This window comes from Ceratotherium simum, chromosome 7 (assembly GCF_057802395.1).
Source record: "Ceratotherium simum simum isolate JZ-2026a chromosome 7, ASM5780239v1, whole genome shotgun sequence".
Classification (NCBI taxonomy): domain Eukaryota; kingdom Metazoa; phylum Chordata; class Mammalia; order Perissodactyla; family Rhinocerotidae; genus Ceratotherium; species Ceratotherium simum.
This window is the reverse complement of record NC_141906.1, coordinates 5664635-5688925: the sequence shown is the minus strand read 5'-3', so window position 1 is coordinate 5688925 and position 24291 is coordinate 5664635. Positions and strand designations below refer to the sequence as shown.

Below are 24291 nucleotides of genomic sequence, written 5' to 3'. Positions count from 1 at the left end.
TGCTTGTTCAAAGCTGTATCCCCTTTCCTGCCCTTGTACTATGCCACAAGTGAAATCAAAGAACACATGATGGGAGCTCAGACTATTCGAGGTTTTGGAAATTTTGAAATCTCCGCCTCTTTCTCTTTTTCAACTGCTGTTATTTGGATCCTTCACTTGATTTTGAGTTGATCTCACGAAACTTCAAGACTCAGGAAACTAGAGAGTTGTGTTGAGTGGGCTCCTGATCCTGCATTGGCCACTGCAGTGTGGCCTTCCTCAAGTCACTTCACCTCTTTGGGTGTCAGGTGCCTTTCTCTCTCGGGTAAGGTGTTGGTTTACGTGATCTTGAGACTTCTTGTTGTTCTGGGCCTCAGTTTCTTTTATAATATTAGAATAATAATATTCTATCTACTTTCTAGGCCTTTTATGAGGATTAAATTAAGTATCATGGATAGTGTTATTTCAGCATCTATTACTCAGTAGGTAATAAATGTCCAGCGTCACTATCATATATGATTCAAGGTCTCAAGAGCTGAAGCACAAGAGGAGAACTCAAAGTGTAATGTGCTAGACATGTATAAAACCATTCCACTGGGTGAGTGGAGGTTATCCATTTGCCCCATATTCAAGTTTGAGAAAGACGAAACATCTCTGCATTTGCCGTTGCATTCCTCTCAGAGCAGAGACCAACTTTGCCCTTCTGTAAATGCCAGTGTTGACAGACCAACTTTTAGGAAATCACTGCTTGTGCCCTGATATAATAACCAGCCTCAAGACTTGATATAGAGGGAATTACTAGACGCTCCAGAGGTTTAGTCAGATTTATTTATAGCCGCTAAGAAAAGTTCTCCCCTCGCATGACCTGCAAACCCCGCGTAACGCCCACCCACACTGCGGCACTGGACGCTGCGGGGACGGAGACGCCGGGTTATTCCGCGAGTAGCCGCTAAGGGGAGCCGGACGCTGGACCGCCTGCGACGTTGCCATGACGACGGTGGGCGCGCAGCCTGGGAGCCGAGTGCGGGCTAAAGCAGGTGTCGGATTGCAGCGCGCTCGCGGAGGCTCTGGAATTGCAGGAGCCCGGGAGCCTCTCAAAGAGTCTGGCTACTGTTCCTCCGCCTCCCTCTCGAACAGCTTCCTAACCCGGCGGGGACGCACAGAGTGAAAATGGTCCACCATTCAGGCTCGATTCAGTCCTTTAAACAGCAAAAAGGTCAGTTGGAGTCTTGGTCCCCCCCTCCCTGCGGGCGTCACGTCCCCCCTGCATGCCCTTGCAGTTGTGTAGGAGCATCCTTTTGAGGTAATGCGATGCAGAGGTGGAGAACTCTGTGAAGTTAAAAAAAAATTGTTCCTTTCCTTTTTTAATGCCTCTTCACTCTGCATCCGGGATGAGTCTGATTTCTGAGCCTCCGCACGGTCCCTGGGAGAAGCTGAATTCGTCATTTCGGGGACTTGATTTAATGTATCTTTCTGCGAAGACTGTTTCAATGTATTGCAGTAATCCAGTTTAGTAGAGGTGGTCCAACCTGCCCAATAGCGCTCTGAGGTTTGAAGACAGAAATATTGGACCATGTTTGCCCCAGTCTGTGATTCAAATGGCTACTAAGCTTCACATAAGCGGATATCACAAAAGCAGATGCTTTTACACAATCTTAGGATGAATGAATTTTTAGAAAGTTCCAGAAGTTGGCCTGTTGAAGGGGATCTGAAACTTTCTTGGGAAACTTAATTTTGCTCTCGTCCTATGCTTGATTCTGGCTTTCAGGTGTTTGTTATCGTTGGTAGCCCCCCTCTTCTAGGGGCTTTGTATTCTCCCTCTCAGCTTCTGCAGTTTTTCTCTGGATGCAGTGATGAGAGTCTGTATGTTCATAGTCAAAATAAGAATTTTTCCAAGTTATCCTCACTCTTTGGTCCTGCTTCCTTATTTTGTTTAAAAGATTTTTATAGGGCACATTTTTTTAGGCATATTCCGAGTTTTCTGGAGTTTGTCCAAAAACATTTATTAAACAATGTAATTGCCGTTTTATTGAATTAATAATGGTAATTGTGCCATAGTTGACTTAATGGTACCTAAGATTTGTGAATTCTGGAGTGGTAAACTTGCTCATTCAAAGTGAAGTAAATATTTACTTAAATATTCCTACTTTTTTCCCTCCAGATGTTATCCATTTTTTTGTTTGTTTGTTTGTCAACAGTTGTTTCTATGTAGGTCTTTGACTTTTTTTTTAAGCAAAAACTAGATGGACACACCAGGGACACTTTAGGCAGAATATTGGACTGAATGAGCTTCAAATTCTGTAATTTCGTACTCTGTTCAAGTCTAAGTTCTCTAGGTTCTTTAAAAAATATGTTGAAATTGGGAGTGGAGTGAGAGACTGTCTGGGTAGACAAAAATTTCGGCTGGTACGCAATTCCACTTCAAATCTAAATGCTCCAAAGAAAATTAAGTTGCTTCAATAAGTTATGTTCTCTTTAATCATTATTTTAAATCCATACAAACTTTTGGAATGAAGAAAAAAATTATGAGAACTTTGTACTAGCTTCATACAATTAATATCCTCTGGTGAATGGCCATGGGTGACTCATTTCTGGGACCAGGGACTTGAAATGACCCCCACACAACTTATTATGTATGGATACATATTGTGTTTGTAAAAGCAAATAATTGCCAACTATAGGACCAACTGTCTTTGCTCAAAGTGATAAACAATTGTGCAAGTCCTGGGACTTCGTATTGTTTCCTTTATGATGCGTTATGAGCCATTTATTTGCAATCTTCCTTTACTTTTTGGTACAAAAGGCGACTTTAGCAGAAAGATAAATATGGAGAGGAGGAAGGCTAGGAGAGGAAGCACCGTTAAAGTGGTTCTGGTTCATTGCTTCTTCACCCTGAATTGGCATTCTGAAAAGACATACTAAACTGAGGATTAGGTATTTTATTTTTTCAAAGAGGAAGAAGCAAAATAATATTCTAGATGCTTTCTGACCCAGAAGGCATGAAACAGAAAAGTTTTAGGAGTGCTTTTGGCCATAACATTAACTTGAAAACTGCACATTGAAGTGGAGAAAATTCTGTACTGGAACTCTGGAGTCCTAAATTCTAACTCGCTTTTGTAACTAGCTTAAAAACCTTGAGTGAAGTGTTTAACTTCTTTGGACTTTGCTTCATATATAGTATGGAAAGATTGAAGTCCTGACTCCTGTGGCCTTTCCTCTCTCTTCTGTTCTGTGGGAAGAGCAGGTGGCAATGTGAAAGCAGAGATGAGTTCTTCCTGGACCAGATGAAGAGGAAAGCCCTGCTTTTAGTTCATTTGTAGGAAATACTTTAGCTGAGTAAACCAGTTTATGGAGATTATTTTTGTTTTAATCAGGTGAGATCAATGTCTTTCTTTGATTTTGATTTCAACTTTATAATACCTAGAAAAAGCCTGAGATATCCAGAAAATAGCCTTATTATGAGACTAAAAATTTCCACTGTCACTTCAAATACAGATGCAGTGTATGTTTAAACTCTCAGCCAGCATGGAGACTTTCCCATATATGTGAGAACTACGTAGTGATCAATCCTGGATCCAAATTCCCTCGCTGAGATTACTCAGTGTTTTTCAACAAATCAATATAGATGCTAGAGAAATTATCTGTAAAATGAAATGCTATATGTAAAACCAGATTTATCAATTAATTTAATCTATGATGCTCATTTTCAGCCCTCGATTTTAATCCTACGTATTTTGTATACAAGTTACATTCTTTAATCTCTGCGAGCCTCAGTTACCACCTCTGTGAAATGAAGGTAATGTTGCATTGCAGTGTTTAATGTACTTAGCACTTTGTCTGACACACAATTTGGGCTCAAAAATAATGCTGAATAATAATAATAGTAGTTATTATTATTATTATTCCCAGGCTCATCCATCTTTTGTTGACTCTTTAGGAGTAAAAGAAACACTTAGTGGTTCCTTTATCAATTTTCGCTCTTTGTTTTCCTTTGTCTTGCTCAATTTTATTACTTTGGGATTTGGTTGAGGAGAACTGGACTCCAGACCGTCTAAGGATTCCTTACAATAGTCTTGAGTTACAATTGTAAGCTACCCAACTCATATACCCATCCCTCAGGAAAACTTCTCCAAAACTCCCATAGAGTAAATTTAGATGTTCATTTCATAATTTTAGAATTCCATTGCAAATAAATTGTATTTAACCACTCTCCACTCAACCCATGTTTACCAAGCTCTTGCTGTATGCCAGGCCCTGTGCTTAGCTGTGTTATTACTGAAAAAACCTCCAGAGAACTTTGTACATTAGGAAGTTCTGACAGGTTTGCTAAACACAGCCTTTATGTGAATTATAGGCAACTCTGCATTTTTCTAGGAAGATGTTGACATTTTGTTTCTTGGCAATGTCAGTTAAATTTTATTTTCTGAAGAAGAGATCCCCATGTATTTTTGAATTTTTATCCCACTTTAATTAAATTCTAGATTGTTTTATTAAAAGGCTTAATAAATTAGGAAGTAAATAGTGAGAATCCTGAAGAGGGGGCATTATCTGCAGTTTGTTTATTTCTGAGGTCCCCGGGGGTACATGGAGTCAGTTATGCTTACAGACACCTGGGAGTGTGTGTTTGCCTCTGCCTTCGCACATGTTGGAGGAGCACATTCGTTGGCAGATCATCAGGGATTTCTGGTGACAGTCCAACTGTGCCTCCCAGCCTGGCTTGCTCTGTTTTTCTTGGTTTAGGATGGACTCATATGTCGTACGAGAGTGGGTGAGAGAAGGAGAGTGTTAGTTCTGGCTTCTGGTGGCTGTTATTTACCAATACAACGAGTAAGACTTTCAGGGAGACCATAGGTCACACCAAACACAGCCTGTCCCCACAGGCTTGAGCTTAATGGGATCAGCTGAAGCTGTTAAGTGGTTCATCACTATCCTAAAGGACATTTGGTTAAACATGAAGAGTGTTTTTAATAATTTCACAGAATCAAACACTTCCTACTCAAATAAGTGGTTTCATAAAAATAATCTTTACACTTACATGGGGATTTGCAGACCGCAAAGCACTTTCATTCTCTTTTTCTCAAAATAAATTTTTTCCCTCTTGCAGGTGCCCACCTGTAAAGTCTCTTAGCAACACTCCCTTAACAGAAGGCATAGTCTTAGAGAAAATATCTAGTTTCAGAATCTTGAATATATACTGTTTAAGCCTCCTTTTCCCCTCTCAACTGATATTCTTAGGGTCTAGAACCTTCCCATACTTTTACCTTGGTGAAACCAGAAAAAAATCTGAAGCCGTTTATGCGTTAACAAAAGTGCAGTCACACATGTATTAACTCTCCCTGGTACTTTGAAAGTCTATTTTTTTATTTATGACTGAAGGGAAGGCAGTGTCTCTTGTTAAAATACTTCCTGGCTATATAGGAAAAAAAAAAAAAGTTGGAGGAGATATTTTAGTTTCAGAAATTATACTTCTTTCAGGCTGGTGCTAAATATCAACCTGGATCATCAGAAAGGACGGAGTGTCTCATCTAACCGAGAGCCCCGCAGGTCTTCTGCTCTTGCTCTTAATTTTCACCGTTCCCTCTCTCTTCTTCCACAGGGGCTTTCCTAGATATTTACAGCTCTAGTTCCCCATTGATAATCTCTGAGGAAGGGCAAGCCAAACTATGAAAAGAATGTAGAGATATTTCAATCCAAAAAGAAAACACATGTGTCTGGGACCATTTCTTAAAAAATCCTGCATAGCTCAAGTGGCTCAAAGGCGTTACTGTGTTATTTCAAAGTAGGAAAATGGATGTTTAAAATGATGACTTTGCATTAGCAAAATAGGGTATGTTATGTGATAAATACATATTCTGTACTTAGGAATGAAGAGAAGCGATTAAAGTTCAAAAGAAATTTCATCCAAAGTAATTATAATGTAAAAATGTGAGTGTTTTAAAGCTGGCTAGAAGTTCAGTTATCCAAAACATCACATTTCTTGAGGATTGTAGAGAGCTGACATTTTCATTTCAATCTAGGGTTTAACATTATTCTCTTCACATGGATGTTACTGAAAAAAAATATTGGGGGTTGATGATTATATAAATCAACTTATCGGGGCCAGCCCGGTGGCCTAGCGGTTAAGTTTGCGCGTTCCACTTTGGCGGCCTGGGGTTCACCAGTTCGGATGCTGGACATGGACCTGCTTATGGCTCATCAAACCATGCTGAGGCGGTGTCCCACATAGATGAGCTACAACTCTACAACTATGATACACAACTATGTACTGGGGCTGTGGGGAGAAAAAAGAAAAAGAGGAAGATTGGCAACAGATGTTAGCGCAGGGCCAATCTTCCTCAAAAAAGAATGAATTTGGGCCGGCCCCGTGGCTTAGCCGTTAAGTGTGCGCGCTCCGCTGCTGGCGGCCTGGGTTCGGATCCTGGGCGCGCACCGATGCACCGCTTGTCCTGCCATGCTGAGGCCGCATCCCACATACAGCAACTAGAAGGATGTGCAGCTATGACATACAACTATCTACTGGGGCTTTGGGGGAAAATAAATAAATAAAAAAAAAAAGAATGAATTTAAGTGGACTGCAGTAAGTTGTAAATAGATACTCTCTATTATTAGTAGACACAGGCTATGTAGATTCTAGATACCTTAGCTGTATGCATGCCTTTAGTAATATGAAAATGTAACTTTAGTGTGTTTCTAATATTAATTGTAATCCCCAATCCTTCCTTTTTAAGGTTTGATGAGGTTCCTAAATGGGAATTACTGTCTTGTCTCATTTACTGGACACTTCAGGAAATGAGTTATTAGACTTGTAGAGAGAGCTCTCAGATTTTGTCTTCAGTTGTTCTATCATGTAAATACCTCAAATGCTGTCAGTTCTTTATCTTTGCTCTAGGTATTTTAGTTCCTATTTTTTACTGTATAACTTTTTGCAAAAGAAGGGGCTTTGGTGAATATTCTTTCATAATGAAATATCTCAGAATGGCTTCTGTAAAATGAAGTACATGGTAAAAGTTTATAGTTCTCCTTAATTTATGTATAGGGAAGTTGTATGGTAGATTTGTGTTTTTTTTTTTTTTAATTTACTGTCATAATTTACAGTCATTGTGAGAAAGATAATGGGTGAAATAAGAGGCAGGAATATGGAATCACAGAGAAGTGTGTTTGAATCTTAAGACTATTACATAGTGAGCAATCATGGGCAAGCTAACTAATTTCAATGGGTTTCAATTTCCTTACTTATGAAATCAGAATAATAATAAGTGCTATTGTTAAATGCTTATCTTTGCCAGACACTATTTAAAGTGTTCTGCTTGTAGAAACCCACTTACTCTTCACAAAGAGAAATTTCTATTACTGTAATTTCATAGATGAGGAAACTGAAGGACTGAAAAGTTAAGCAAGTGTTCAAGGCTACACAACTAGGAGTGGTGGAGCTAAGATACCTGCCTGGCGGGTAGAAATGTCATGAGGAATAGCAATTCTGTATGGTTAGTTCCTCCTACGGTAACTAATGTTTTTATGAAACTCTAGTAGCTCCCTACCCCAACTCCAAATCAATAAGATTAAAGGTTGTCCATTGCTCATCACCGGGTTTTTGCTCTTTACTTACGTAATCTCCACTACCCACTTGGTTGCACCAACATTTCCCAATTCATGTTTCAAATTATTCTCACACAGTTTAGCTGATTGCAAAGATTCAACTTCTTTTTCCTTTTAGGTAAAGTGAGTTTAATTAACATTAGCTCAATTTAGACCTATTCAAAAGACATAAAAATGTATTTTACCTGTGAACTGGTAGAGCTCACAGACATTGTGGTATACTTCCAGCCAGTGGTATACTTCCAGACTACTTGCCTAAAACTGAACATATCAGTGCAAGATGGCCTCAGACTTATAACAACAGAGAGATAAATGGTCAAGAACTTGAGTGGAGGAGTTAAGCAGCTTGGATTCAAATGATGCTTCTATATGATTTGCTGTGATTGTATGATCTTTGCCATAATTTTTACTTCTCTAAATCTCTCTTTTTCTTCCATATAAATTGGGGCTGATAGAGTGGTTTTGAGCATGGCTTGTCATAGTGCATACTAAAAAAATAAGACATTTACCAATCTACCTCCTCCCTTTTTTGCTACTTTTTCTGATCTTAAAATGTTCTAAGACATTCCAATATGATTTATGCTATCAGTATAAATGTTTCTACAAAACATAGAGCAGAAAAAGTCTAATTTAACACACTTTCCTTACAGGTCAGTACTTAGGCTAGTTTCTTTTGAATCATGGCATATCTATGAATTTCAATGTAACAAGAGTTTAAATTAGGAAACAAAATTATCTAAAAATGACCCACATATATTGTTAATCTCTGCATTTGCATTTATTTCTGATATAACATTAGTAATTTTTGATCTCTTTTTATGTTTATAAAAATTATAGAGTAATACGACTCATGAAATGAAAGTATGGAAAATGGCAACTGAAAAGAATTTTATTTAGATAAGGTTCAAATTACATCTTTCTCTTCACCATATTTTATGCCTGCTATAATATTAAACAAAAAGATTTATGATGTCAGTCACTGAAAGTAGACAAAAAATTGGAGGTAAAACAGTAAATTCAAATTTCTTTACTAAGGAAAATACTGTCTTTTACAATACTGTCTTCAGTATAATGCCTCCTTTGGGCCACTGATATTTTGAATGATGCTTCTCTATTTCTCACACATTGCTCCAAGACGAGTGAGTTGGTGGTGTGCACCTCATTGAACAGCTTGAAATTAGTCATAACTCTTACCAGCTGTGAAGACATCACCCACTCGGAGGCACATATGCCCCGTTTAGACAACAGGACTCTAGAATTTAAATCACGGATAGCAGTTACTTTAGTATATATTCCATATAAATTCATGTTTCATAAAACTTATTTTAAATGCTCTAAAAAACACACTGTAATGATATAACTAAATGAATATATACATAAGTATATTCTGTATAAATGTAATGTTTAAGACACAATTCCTATAATTTCCCTCGTATAATCTGAGACCTACACGGTCCTTGAGTACCACATTATCTTTAAAGATGGGATGATTTGATATTAAAAAGTGAAAAAGAGGTGGGAAAATTGTGAACTTTTCTCTGCTTCAGACCTAGTTTTGAAAAGGTCTTCCATAGCCAACTGGAAATGTGGCAATCAAGGATTTCTTTGAAATTATCTGATATTCCTTCCTTCACCCAAGATAAAAATCCTTAATGTGAATGTTACCCAACAGATATAAAGCTTAATATATTTGAATTTTATTTCTGCCAAGACTATTTTGTCAGATTTAAATCTATTCTTCTTCTCAGTAAATGAAAAAATGGTATTAAGTGTTTACTAAACACTTAAAAAAATACCTGTCTTAAAGCCATAGAGGATTTGTAATTGAACTTTGTGTGTGTAACTCATCACTGTGTGCTTGATGTGCATTAACTCATCTAATTCTCATGAAAACCCATCAAAGAAGGTACGATCAGTTCTATTTTAAAGATAAGGAAATTAAGGCACAGCGTAACAAATAATTTTCCCAGTAATATAAGACGACTGTTTAGCAGAGCTGGACTTTGAACTAGTAGTGTGACCCCATAACTTGTTTTCTAAACCAGGATAAAAGTTTTATCAAGGTAGGTGAAAGGAGCTGATAATAGTTCGGCGCCTACTGTGTGTCTGTCAATGTGCTGGCCATTGTATACATGTTCTATCACAAAATTCTTATATTAACACTGAGGCAAAAATCTGTTTTAGAGATAAGGAAACAGACTGAGAAATTAAGTAAGTTGCGCATGGCCACATAGTTAATGCATGGCAAACCTGGGAAAAATTCCATGGACTTGCTAGTGCACCATGAGACACATTATGTTTAGGAAGATTAGCTTGTTTCTGCCATAAGTCACCCTGAAAAAATTGGATTAGGAATAACAGTTAATTGGTAAATAGTTATGGTGAACACCCCAGGATATGATCTTTGTATGTTATGCAAAGTGGAGGGATTATGGGCTCTTATGAAATTCAGTCAGTCACAAGGTGCAACAGGGAGATCAACAAAGAATCTTTCAGAATTTCTGTTACAGTTTATATCTCAGTTTTTATAGGATGGCCACAATCTATGCAGATTTTCTAAGCATCTCAGAAAGCTTCCCTTCCAATCTCATGCTCTTCTAAACCATCTTCTCCAAGAATACCCAAATCCCTTTAGTCACATATCCTCCACCCTACCCTTTCAAATCTGGACTTGATGCTTGTTATGTTATTTTACCTGGATGTAAATACTGAGGGTTAACCTTATGTGTACTGGGATGTATGTACTGGGATGGGAAATGATAGGGGAACAGGAATCATGATGTATCTTACCCTAAGCCCAATGATTATGTGTTTCTGAAAATACTTATTGAATATCTGCTATGTTCCAGGCGCTATGCTAGATGTTGAAAGCACAACAGTTAATAAAATTTGACATCTGCTGAGGAAGCTCTGCTAAAATTTATGTTCCTTTCCACCGATACTCATGGTGTTTCACCATAGAGCTATCTCTTAGCCAATCATTTTTATTGAAGAAATAACTGGCTGTCTTCAGTTTGGGCACCAGCTTTAGTCATAAAAGTGCTCTTGTGGTCAAGGAATCACTTAAAATTTTGAAAGCAAGCAAAACAGCTTTAAGAAAAGCTGTAGTCAGCCTTGTCCTTGGAGCAAACTCCTGGGAGCTGATCCAGCATTGAAATCCAAAATGCACTGCCCATATTAACATTTTGGAAGTATTTTTAATAAAATTTCACAGTATCTAATCCTTATAAAGTAGTAGTTGCATACAGAAGCTTCAAATTCTTATTCTATCACTTACTACCTGTCAGTTTCATCCTGACAACTTTAAAAATTATCTAAATCTTGACTCTTTCATCTATAAAATAACACCGACTTCATATGGTTGCTTTGAGCATGAAATATGGTGATAAATGTGAAGCAGTTAAGACAATTCCTACTGACTAGTTAAGTGCCTACCATAGAATTGGCAGTCAATAAATATTTAACTATATTGAAGTTAACCTTCCTTGATCATCGAAAATATGAATCCAATGATGATGAATAAACAACAGATGTTTATTGGTTATCTAGAAGATGCCAATGCAGTCTTGATGCTATGGAGCAGAGAAGGCAAGTATCTGTGTTCCAAGTGATCATGCTCCTCTTTTGTCCAAGTCAAACCAGACTTCAGAATACTTCTTCATATGACATTCTTAGGACAGAGTTCGTGTGGAAATGAAATCTTTTTGTCAAACTTATCAAGACAGGAATTCATCTCCACCTATTCCCATGGTGAAAACTAGTCAACATCACTTCTTTACGTTCTCCTACTGAAATTTGTCCTGTCTTTATCAATCTGTTAAGGACAAGGTGGCACATTTTTCTACTTTTTATTAGTAGTTGTGGGAGGAAAGAGGTAAAGGCAAAAGGGGGCAAAAAAGAGGAATCAGAGCAAAACAAAAAAAGTTTGGAATTGCATTTTATGATGTAGTTATGAAAATAATCCATGTATTGCTTGCTTTATATCTTGAAAGTCCAGGTATCTTCTGGTTTACTTGAAAACTGGTAGATTGTACAACACTTTGTACAATACCTTGTGTTCAGGGAGGAAGAAATGGGTCCTGGGCCAAAAGACCCTCATTATGATTGATCAGTAGTCCTCTCTAGCCCTTCTCATTGAGTACCATTTGCAGAGATGCAGAAAAAAGGTGTAAATGCTCTCCCAGCTCAATAATATCCCCTCAAAAAATATCACTCATTTCATCTTTAATCCTGTGTCTTCCTTCTCCATTTATTTTAAAATATGGCTTAGTTTGCAATAATATTTTTTTCTCTTTCCTCCTCATCTTATTCCATTCCTGATCCTGAAAGAAACATAAATCCCAAATCATCACTACTTAAATGTATTTTGCCTTAAATACTTATGAAATGAGATATGATATAACCAAATAATTAAGCATGACTTATAATAATCATAATACTACTGATTTTTTTTTTTGGTCAAGTAGAAAGTCATTTTCTTAGGTGTAAAGAGTAAGGGTTAGATACATTAAACCTCTAATACTGTGAAAGGCATGTGACAGTCCTTCAGGAATCTCTGAGACATCTCTACTGTCACCCTCTTAGAGGCCTAGCTTAAGAATCTAAAAGGGATTTATTTTATAAAATATTAATGAAACTCTTACCGTGTTCTCTATTCTAAAGTTTAGAATCTATAAGCTGAGTTAAGCTTAAGTGTCACAAAGATGAACAATTCATACCTGTCCCTAAGTGGGTCACAATAATGGGAATAACCAGCACTGAATAAAACTTTTGACCTAACTTGTACTTGTCATATATGGTTAACTCCTCTGAGTTCCTGAAGACCGTGTTTTGAATGAATTTTAAGATATAACAAAGTCACTCATTTATCCATATTTTCATTCATCTGTTCATTCAGTAAATTGTATTAGGCTTTGTGGAACATACAAGAGATTTAGAGGGCCGGCCCCGTGGCTTAGTGGTTAAGTGCGTGCGCTCCGCTGCTGGCAGCCGGGATTCGGATCCCGGGCGCACACCAACGCACCGCTTCTCCGGCCATGCTGAGGCCGCATCCCACATACAGCAACTAGAAGGATGTGCAACTATGACATACAACTATCTACTGGGGCTTTGGGGGAAAAATAAATAAATAAATAAAATTATAAAAAAAAAAGATTTGGAGAAAAAATCAGAAGGGACCTTTCCTCTCCACAATCTGACATTCTTCTGGGGAGACAGCTGGGCAAACATAGGTGAGTGAGGTATGATGAGGATGCTGGTAGGGTGCACACCAGGTGACGTGTAGTGGAGAAGGAGCCCTGACCCGAGATGAGGAGATGGCTTTTAGAGAAGCGTATGGTTGCTTTTATGAAATTATCAAGTTTTTGTTTCTTTGGCTCCGTATCAAAACTTGTTACCAAGGAGGCCCTGTGATTGTAATGTAAGCAGAGAGGTTTATAAGACTTTTTGAAAGGAAATCATGAGTTTCTTATTACTATAGTGGATTCTTGTGTTAATAAGAAATGTTGTTTAGTTGATTAACTTAGATACGTTATTAATCCTTAATCTGTGCATCATTTTAGTACTACATTTACAGAATTACCTTAACGTAACTTAGGGTGTGACTCTTGAAGCTGAGCTTTAAAATAACATTCAAAATTTAAAATCCAAGTTTAGGTATTCCTTCTGTGACCTACTTATTGAAATTAAAATTAAAAATGGTAATGCATAGTTGTTCTAATAATGTCTTACACTGCACAGCGGTTTGTAAGTGTTTAACAACTCAAAAATATAAGGATCACGCAATACTCACACACACCTCAGGTACATGGAATTATTGTTGTTTTTAACTAGCATTTCTCAGTTTGCCCTTGTAAATGATACTAATCAGCAGGAACCCTTACTTACTGATATAAACCATGTGAGAAATGAGAATTGTTTTAAACGAACTAAGAAATCAGTGAAGAAGGAATCTTCCTTAATGTTAGGAAGAGCCCTGATAGCAGAAACTAATAGTTAAGCACAGTGACCCCCTTTCTTAGTGGAGCAGAGATATTCTTCTGGCAGTGCCCACTTCGCCTTAGAACCTGATGAATCTGAAAGAAACAGGGAGTGGAGCGGGGAGGAGGAGGGGAGAGAGGGGATGAGGGATAGAGGGAAAAAAAACTACAGACAGACCTGTGTGGAGAAACCTGCAAAAGAAAACCAAAGTTTAGAAGCTGGTCCACTGTTGATACCAAGACCCCAATTTTCAGACTTCTTTAGGAGGACTATGGGTAAGAGTAAAAGCCATGTCCATTCTCCTTTAGGAGGCATGAGTGAGATGAGTCAGCAAGAGATGACCCATCAACATCAGAGTGGTGTAGTGGGTCCTGCATAAGTGTAGACCTGTGGCTTCCTGGTCTAGGACTGGTTATCAACTCCAGCCACTCACCAATTCTAAATAGGCTGCCCAGTGGAAACTCTATTTGTGCAGTTATAGTTGCACATGGCCTAAATGAAAGTTTTTTGTTGTTTTCTAATTTTCACTTAACACATGATCACTGTAGGAAATTTGAAAAAAATTAAAATTATTACCTTTTAAAAGTATGCCTGTTAAAACATTCTACAATTTTTTTAATAGTTAGATTCTGATTTTCTAGTTTATCATTTTGTAGGCTTAATTTTATGTTTAGGTGCATCCATGTTCAATATTTTTTTTCAAGTTATTTTTTTTAGTTATATATATTTTTATTGATCTCTCGGTTGAAGAATACAACTTCGTGGATTTTTTTTTTTCAGAAAACACACAGATAATCTGATGGTATATCAGATATATCAAGTCCTTCTTGACCTTAGGAATAATTTTCCCTAAATATTATAACTTCTCCATAATCTTACATAATTCAGTACTATGAAAGAGAAATCTAAATTCAGGCCAATGTTTTCTTTATTTAGGGTGAGCTGCTCTTTTCTTCGCAAATTCTTGTAGATTTTCTCATCTATGAAATTCAGATTTCCAACACTTATGTCTGAGTATTGAATCTCTTTCTATTGTTTTTGCCTGGTATATGGGGAGCCCTTTTGAGCTCCAGAGTGTATCTTTTTTCAGCCCAGAGAATTTAATGTAGCAATGCTTTAAGTATTATTTCTGATTCTTGCTTCTTTGTTCAACTATCATAATTAATTGTATAAACTCAGGGACATACACCTTCCAAATCAGTTTATCTTCTTTCTTATTATTGTCATCATTTCTGTCCTGTTTTTTCTACATTCTGGTAGGGTTGTTTAAGATTGTCTTCTCTATGAATGATTCAGTTTTTCCATGGGTATATTCTGCTCTTTATTTCTTCAAAAAGCTTTTTAAATGTCTACCAACAAATTATTAGTGACCCTAAATTATTTCTTCAATTTACCCAGCTCTGTTTTCATTTTAATGTGTTGTAACAATTTTTTTGAGAATACTATTTTTATTTAAGGAGACATTGAAGATGCTGTCTATATTTTATTTATTATAGCATGTTTTGTTCAAAGTTTTACTCTTCTGCAACCTTTGAGACATATTATTTTCACTTATATTGAAAAAAAGATGAAACATTTTCCTTAGTCTTATAACATAATTTCTAATTCTCATCTTTGAGGAAGGGGAGGTCTATATAAGCCAGATATTACACCCAAAGCAGTTTGAGGAGATTCTCCTAGCCACTGCTCTCTGTTACTACCCCCCAGGCATATCTGAATGTGGATGACTGTTTGCTCTCAGTTCATTTGCTGGTTCAGTGACCTAGAATCTTGAAATGACTTGGAGAAGTGGGTCTTTGGGCAAGCTCTTCATGTGCCATTTTTTAAAAGTGTTTGTTCAGTCAGTTATGCCTCTGTACACATTTACTAAGAAAATTGTTTTTTTTTTTGGCCTGGTTTCTACTTGAGGCAAATTGTATATTTTTGTCTAATTCATTCCTGTTTCTATTTCCTACTGTATTAAGGATACAGTAGGATCAATGAAAAACTCCCCTTCCAATTGTTTTATTTATTTTTTATTTTTTAATTTTAATTATTTTATTGAGGTCACATTGGTTTATAACATTGTGTAAATTTCGGTTTCTGTTTGGGATTGACACACTTGCCCTGGTCTGTTGTTTCTTAGTTGTTAATACCTAGATATGAAGGGATGCGGGAGAGGCTCTTAGCCTGCCCTGTCCACTGGTCCTTACTTTCCAATCAAGGGATATTACAACTTTCTTTCAGCAATAGCAACAAAGATGACTGGACGTCTCAACCGGGCTTTGTCTATTCCATAACTCTTAGTTTCTAGCATTGAGGTAGGAGTGAGGATTCATTCATTTACTCTCTCTCTCTCTCCCTCTCTCTCATCTCTTTGATCATTTCATTTGGAATTTCAGATAGAGGGAATTAGATGCTTATCCTTAAAAAGTAACTTACCCAGAATTCTCTTCTTAGAAATTTAATTGAAGAACTTTACCAATATATGAATTCTCTTTGTCAAAATGGACCTGCTTGCCCCTTTTTTATTTTATTTTAATGCTCCATGGATTTTATGTTTCTTTACCATTTCCTTTGCTTTCTGTCTTTGCTTCGGTAAACTTAGTTTGTTGGTTTTCAACTTCTTCACTGATTTGGAAGGTATATATTCTGTTTTAAATCGTACTTGGGTCTGGTGGCCTGTGCCTGCTGTTCAGTAAATATTAGATCATTCACACCTTCCCCCCTTCATTATCTTGATTACATTTGTCCATCCAAGAAGTTTTTCTATAAACTTGGAAACTATCCCAGTTCTGAAATTTCTTTTTTTTTTTTTTTTAGATTTTATTTATTCCCCCCAAAGCCCCAGTAGATAGTTGTATGTCATAGCTGAACATCCTTCTAGTTGCTGTATGTGGGACTCGGCCTCAGGATGGACGGAGAAGCGGTGCCTCGATGCGCACCCGGGATCCGAACCCGGGCCACCAGCATTGCGGCGCGCGCACTTAACCACCAAGCCACAGGGCCGGCCCTGAAATTTCTTGAGAACTAAACCCAGCTACCCTCCCCACTTCCTTGAGCATAATCACAGTGAATTCTGATTTTCTGTTTTCTTGCTGCCACTACCACCCACCGATAAACTATAATCTGTTTAAACAGTTTCTTAGTGATTTTTATTGCCAAAATTGAAATCATTGCCTAACACAAAGTAGATATTAATTTTTTTCATTTTTTATTTTTGAAAAAATTGGTATGGAAGAGTGATGAAAACCAGACCTCTATTAAAAATATTTTATTTAGTTATTTTTCTTTTTGACCTTAAAGCATATTTTGCTAAAAATAAATGATTCAGCACGTGAATAGAGGTTTATGCAGAGTTACACTATTTAGGAGTTATTGTAAGACAACAGTTGCTGGTTTCTTATTAAAACACCTTTTAAAAATTAAAGTAATATATGTGCATGGTTTAAAAAAATAGTGGAATAGTCAAAAAGACTTTAAAAAAACCCTGGGAATATCCTGTCCCTCTCCCTTGCACTCCCCAGGCCCTATTCCCAGAAACAACCTCTTTAGCTCTTACTATTGTTTGTTCTGGTACTTTCCTCCATATTTCTAAATTATATACTTAGGATACAATTTATTATTTGTTAAATTTAGATGGCATCTATTGATTTCCTGTTGAGTTGGTTGAAATTTAACTTTCCATCACTACACCACCACCACAATCCCTCTTTCCTTATTTTCCCAATAAAGCAGCATCAATTTTGGTTAAATCAATAGTTAATGTATATATTTTTTAATATTAAAATTGTTTAGTGCTTAGTCAAATGGTAGTCAAGTAGTATACTATGATTAATTTCCTTTGTGGTAAGATTTCTTCTTTGTTTTCTTGAAAAACTGCCTTATTTTTTCATTTGCTATTTTCATTGTAACTCTTTCATAATTTTTTTAATGTTCAAAAATAGTTTATCAAAAGCCTAACAATTATTTTTCCTTATACTCAAATACATGAAATTATAACTTTTTTTCTCCTGAGATGCTTCTCGATCTTACCTGTCTTCTGCCCAATGAGGAATTCTTAGCTTTTGGATTGGTGCAGAGCTGTCATACTGGGACTTTCCAATTTTCTTATATTAGATCTCTTCTTGATCTCATGTCTTTCACTTTTTTGATTTGCTGCCTTATATTACTAAGACATTTTCTAGTAGCTTCCTAAGAAAGGGTGTTTGAGGAGTTAATTTTTTGAGCCTTTGCATATCATAAAATGTCTTTTTTTCTACGGGAAAAATTGATCGGCTATGTGGCTGGATAAAGAATTCTAAGATGGATATTATTTCCTCTCAAAACTTTTATGGCATTATTCTGCTGCTGACTTCCAAAACACAATTCTGCTTTCACATAGCCTGATATCGTTCTGGATCCAGATCTCTTTTGTGACTTTGTATTTGTTGTCTTTTGTTTTTCCCCGCAATACTCCTTCCTCTGCCGTACTAACTCTTCTAAGCTTTTAGGATCTTCTCTATAACTTGGTATTCTGAAATTTCACAATGCTGAGTTCTGGAATGGTTCTCATTATTCACTATGCTGGTTACTTAGTGAGCTCCTTCTTTCAATCTATAAAGTGATACCCTTTAATTCTGGGAAGTTTTCCTATATTATCCCTAACAGTTCTCTAATTTTTAATTTTATCCATTCTCTTTTTCTCAAGCTACTGTAAGATAAATGTTGGAACTTGTGGTTTGTTTCTCAAATTTTCTGTTCTATTCTCTCCTATTTTTCATCTATTTGTCTTTTTGTTTTGGTTCCATTCATATATGTATGTGTGTGTGTGTATACTCATACATATGTATGTATATATATTTATCTCTATATGCATACATACACCCCCATACACATATATTTTTAATTTTAAAAGCTTTATTGAAGTATAATTGACATATTTTATACTGCACATAAAGTATACAATTTGATAGCTTTTGACACGTGTTGACCCATGAAACCAAAACCACAATCAATATAATAAAAATACAGTTCACCCCTAAAAGTCTCCTCATGCTCCTGTATAACACCTCCTTCCTACACCAACCTGTCCTTCATGTCCCCAAACAACCACTGGTATGCTTTCTGTTACTACCGGTTACTTTGCATTTTCTAGAATTTTGTGTAAATGGCGTAATACAGTATATACTCTTTTCTATTCTTTTATTTCACTCAGCATAATGATTTTTATTTTCATTTGTGTTGTGTATATCAATAACTTATTCCTTTTATTACTGATTAGTATTCCATCATATGGTGTGTTCATTTCCTATTGCTGCTGTAACAAATTACCATGAATTTAGTGGCTTAAACAACACGAATTTATTCTTTTACATTTCTGGAGGTAGAAACCCAAAATTAGTTGCATTGCAGTAAAGTCAAGTTGTGGGCAGCACTAATCTGTTTTGGAGATTCTAAAGGGAGAATCCCTTTCCTCGCCTTTTCTGCTTCTTGTAGCTGCCTGTATTTGGCTTGTGGCCCCTTCCTCCATCTTCAAGTTGCTTAACTACAGTTCCTGATTCTGTCACCACGTGGCCCTCTCTTCTGTAGTCAAATTTCCCTCCTCTGGTTTCTAAGGATATTTGGGATTATATTTATGGCCTACTTGGATAATCCAGGATAATTCTTCCACCTTAAAATCCTTAACTTAATCACACCTACAAAGTCCTTTTCACCATATAAGTTTGCATTCACAGTTAACGGGAAGAGGATGTGGGTCATTCAGCTAATCACATACGGATATACGAGTTGATTGTCGTTCGAGTTGTTTTCAGTTTGGCAGCTATTACAAATAAAGCTGCTATGAATATTGAGTACAAGTCTTTGTGTGGACATATGTTATCACTGAGTTAAATATGGAAGAGTTGAATGGCTGGATCATACTATAGGCATATTTTTAACTTTTTAAGAAACTGTTCAACTGTTTTCCAACATGGTTCTGTCATTTTACATTCCCACTATCAGTGTATGGGAGTTCCAATTCCTCCCTAAATTCAACAACACTTTTTAATTGTAATCATTCTAATAGGTGCATAGTAGTCGTATCCCATTGTGGTTTTAATTTGCATTTCCGTAATGACTCATTATGTTGAGCATTTTTTCATATACTTATTTGCCATCCATATATCTTCCCTAGTAATGTATCTTTCCAATCTTTTGCACATTTTAAAAATTGGGTTATTTGTTTTTTTGTATTGAATGTTCATTATATATTATAGATACAATTTCTTTATTAGATATAAGATTTGCAAATCTTTTCTCCCAGTCTGTGATTTGTCTTTTCATCCTCTTAACAGAATATTGTGTAAAGCAGATGTTTTTAATTTTGATGAAGTAGAATTTATCAATTTTTTTACTTTTATGGATCATGCTTTTGGTATCATATTTAAAATATATTTGCCTAATTCAGTGTCATAAATGTTTCCTTTTATGTTTCTTTCTAGAAGTTTTTGTAGTGTTAGGTAGGTATAACAGTTATGTCTGTGATCCATTTTGCATAAATGTTTTATGGTATAATGTGTAGATCAGTGTTTGTTTTTCATATGAATATTCAATTCTTCCAACATCGTTTATGGAGAAGAATATCCTTTTTCCTCTGAATTGCCGTATGTGGCAGTTATCCATGTATGTGCATCTGTTACTGGGCTATTTCTGTTCCATTGCTCTACTTGTCAATCTTTACACCAATTTCACACTGTCTTGATTCCTGTAGCTTTATAATAAATATTGAAATCCAGTTACTGTTACTCCTCCGTATTTGTTCTTTTTTCAATGTTCCTTTAGCTATTCTATGTTATTTGCATTCCCCTATGAAGCTTGAAATAAGTTTGCCAGTTTCCACCTTTGTAAGCCTGTTGGAATTTTGATTGGGATTACATTTAATTTACAGATCAATTGGGGAGAATCAACATCACAACAATATTACTTCTTTTGACTTACAAGCATGGTATATGTATTTTTGTTGTAATTTTTTACACTCTTTTCTTTGTGGTTTGTTGAACTTCTTAGATAGGTGGATTTACAGCTTTCACCAAATTTGGAAAAATATTTAGCCACTATTTTTTCACATATACCCCCTTCCCTTTTGTGGTCTCCAATTACACAGATACTAAGCTATATAAAGTTGTCCCACAATTCACTCATGTTTTCTTCATTTTAAAAAAACTTCTCTCTGCATTTAATTTTGGATTGTTTCCATTGCTACAAGTTCAAATTCACTAATGTCTTCTTCCTTCCATAACTGTTGTTAATCCTGTCCAGTATAAGTTTTTTCTTACACAATTTTGGTTTCATCCCTAGAAGTTCAATTTGGGTCTTTTTTAAAATTATTCCATGCCTCTACTTAGCTTCATGAACATATGGGATAAAGTTATAATAACTATTTTAATGTCCTTTTTGCTAATTCTATCATGTTCTGAGTTAATTTTGATTAATTGAATTATTTTGTCATTATGTTTCAAATTTTTCTGGTTTTTTGAATGCCTAATAATTTTTTTTTATTGTAAACCAGACATTGTCAATTTTACCTTGCTGAATGCTGGACACTTTTATTTTACTATAAATATCATTGAGCTCTGTTGTGGAAGGCAGTTAAATTACTTGGAGCCAGTTTGATCCTTTTACATCTTGCTTTTAAGTTTTGTGAGGCGGGACGAGGACAGTGCCCAGTCTAGTTATTTCTCACCATGGAGGCAAGACTCTTGAATTGCGAGGGTTTCTAGTCCAGCTAGTAGGAACAGGCAGTATTCCCTGAGGTGTATGAGCACTGGGTACGGTAATCTCTGTTCCTTGGAGTGGTTCTTTCTCCAGACTCGGGAAGTTTCTTCACATACACGCGCTCATCAATGCTATCCTGAAAACTTGAGGAGATCTTGCAGATCTCTGAGGTTCTGTCTATGTGCAGCTCTCTCCTCCAGTTTATTCTTTCCTGCAAACAGTAGGCACCTTGGTCTCCCTGGACTCTCTTCTCTGTCTCCCCTACCCAGGGACTCTGCTCGACCCTGATTGGATTCCCGTTTGGTGCAACCTGTCCTGGAACCTCTCAAGACAATAAACTGGCAGAATCATAGGGATCACTTCATTTATTACCCATTTCTCAAGGATTACTGTTCCTTGATGCCTAACTTCTAGTGTCTTGCAGTTCTTTCAGGTGGGAAGTTATATCTGGTCTCCATTACTCTGCCTTGGTCAGAGTGGAATTACATTGCTAATGTGTGTGTATGAATATATATATATTTATTTATTTATTAGAACTTACATATAAATACATATAAATATACATATATAAAATTTTATATTTAATTATATGTAAGGTATAAATTATGTAAGTTACATATATATATAATTTAAGTTGTGATATCTATTTATTATTATTTTTATTCTTCTTTGCATCCATTTTTGATTATGGATACCAAATCTTTCTTATCTTTTTAATATCTCTGAACATTTTAATTGTGACCTTTTTTTGTTTTTTATATGATTTGTTTCTTTCCTATCTCCTCCCCACTTTTTTTTTTAGCATACTACATTACTTTTGTTGCCTCCTGGTTCTTTTTAGCTGTATATGGTTTCCCTACGTATTTCAGTTGGCAGCCTTTCTTAAATATCCATGGATCCCTGGCTGAACCTGAGGCTCTAAAAAGCCACCTAGGCTATCTGTAGGCTGGGCCTGGTTCCTGATGTACTTCATTGTAGGGAGATCAGATAGTAGAGGAGACACATTCAATTCCCTGGCTAAGATAGTTGTTGATGTGGTAAATATGAAGAGGTGCTGGCATTTTAGGGGGAGAACAATTAGAGGAGACTAAGGCTATCATTTTTATTTGGTAGACTCTCATTTAATCCTCCTTAGTTCATTCCTGTGCCTCATGGTATCCGTCTGCAGTAGGAGAGGGGACCTGGTGGATGAGCCTCTCTGTAGATAAGCATGTCAATCTATTTTAGCTCTGGGAGCTACCCGGCTTCCCATGGTAAATGATACATCAGTATGCTGAACCTCTTAGTGAAGGTCTCGTGGAAGCCCCTCTGCGTGTTTTTATTTGACGCTTTCTCGACTCTACTTCATTAGTTTCCTCTGTCATCTTATTTCTGTGTTGCAGAAGTTCATTCACATATCTCAGTTAACATTGTTTAATCATGTTTTCCTTGACTTATAGATTACCAGCTATTTATATTCTTTCATTCTTATTTTAGTGGACCTTGGGGGGTAGATGGACAAGTGATAAATAGTTTATGATAAATCTTCTGTTATTAAGTGGATAACCTGTTATCTTTGTAGCAGTGACAACTTTGGATAAGTACTGATTGCACATTTAGAGAAGGCCCTGCATTGACATGAGTCTTGGTGATGATTTTCTCGATTTGATGACAAAAGCAAAGGCAACAAACAAACATAAACAGGTGGGACTACATCAAACTAAAAAGCTTCTTCACAGCAAACCATCAACAAAATGAAAAGGCAACCTACTGAATGGGAGAAAATATTTGCAAAGCATATATCTGATAAGGGGTTAATACCCAAAATATATAAATAACTCATATAACTTAATAGCAAAAAAGAAATTCTGATTAAAAAATGGGCAGAGGATCTAAATAGACATTGTTTCAAAGAAAACATACAGATGGCCAATAGGTATGTGAAAAGATGCTCAACATGACTAATCTTCAGGGAAATGCAAATCAAAACCACAGTGAGATATCACCTCACACCATCAGAATGGCTATTATTAGAAAGACAAGAGATAAAAAGTGTTGGCAAGGATGTGGAGAAAAGGGAACCCTCATGCACTGTTGGTTGGACTGTAAATTGGTGCAGCCACTATGGAAAATAGTATGGAGGTTCCTCAAAAAATTAAAAAGAGAACTACCACATAATCCAGCAGTTCCACTTCTGGGTGTTTATATGAAGAAAACAAAAACACTAACTCAAAAAGATATCTGCACCCCCATGTTCGTTGTAGCATTATTTGTAATAGCCAAGACCTGGAAGCAACCTAAGTGTCCATTGATGGATGAATGGATAAAGGAAGTGTGGTGTATATGTACATAATGGAATATTATTCAGCCATAAAAAAGAAGGAAATCTTACCATTTGCGACAATGTGGATAACCTTGAGGGCATTATATTAAGTAAAATAAGTCAGACAGAGAAAGACAAACACCATATGATCTCACTTATATGTGGAATTTTAAGACAAACAGCCAGCAAGCTTATAGATACAGAGAACAGATTGGGGGTTGCCAAAGGCAGGGAGTTGGAGGGGGGGCAAAATGGGTGAAGGGGGTCAAAAGGTACAACTTCCAGTTATAAAATAAATGAGTCATGTGATGTAATGTAGACCACGGTAGCTACAGTAAGTAATACTACATTGCATGTTTGAAAGTTGCTAAGGAATAGATCTTAAAAGTTTTCATCACAAGAAAAGAAAAATTTTGTAGCTATGTACAGTGATGGATGCTAAGTCGATTTATTGTGGTGATCATTTTGCAATACATACAAATATCAAATCATTATATTTTACATCTGAAACTAATATAATGTTATATGTCAATTATATCTCAATAAAAAAAGAGATGGTCCTGCATTAGTGTGTAAATGCAACTTCACCCCTAAGTTTTACCCTATTAAGCTTCATACTCAGCATGTGATTACATTTTATCTTTGTTTGCCAGAAGCCAAGAAAGGCCAGTTTAATTTAATTTGAGGGCTGGTTTAACCATATCAGAGGTAGGTGCTTA

General features: G+C 36.3%; 1 protein-coding gene across 1 annotated transcript in view; it reads left to right on the top strand.

Annotated features, from left to right (window-relative positions):
• Window positions 1-1061: 1061 nt before the first annotated feature.
• Window positions 1062-24291, top strand: part of ANO3 (anoctamin 3) — a 268473-nt gene continuing 245243 nt past the window's right edge. Inside the window, exon 1 of the mRNA XM_014783643.2 lies at window positions 1062-1195. Coding sequence (XP_014639129.2) covers window positions 1150-1195 — 46 coding nt within the window. The 5' untranslated portion in view covers window positions 1062-1149. The remainder of the gene's footprint in view (window positions 1196-24291) is intronic.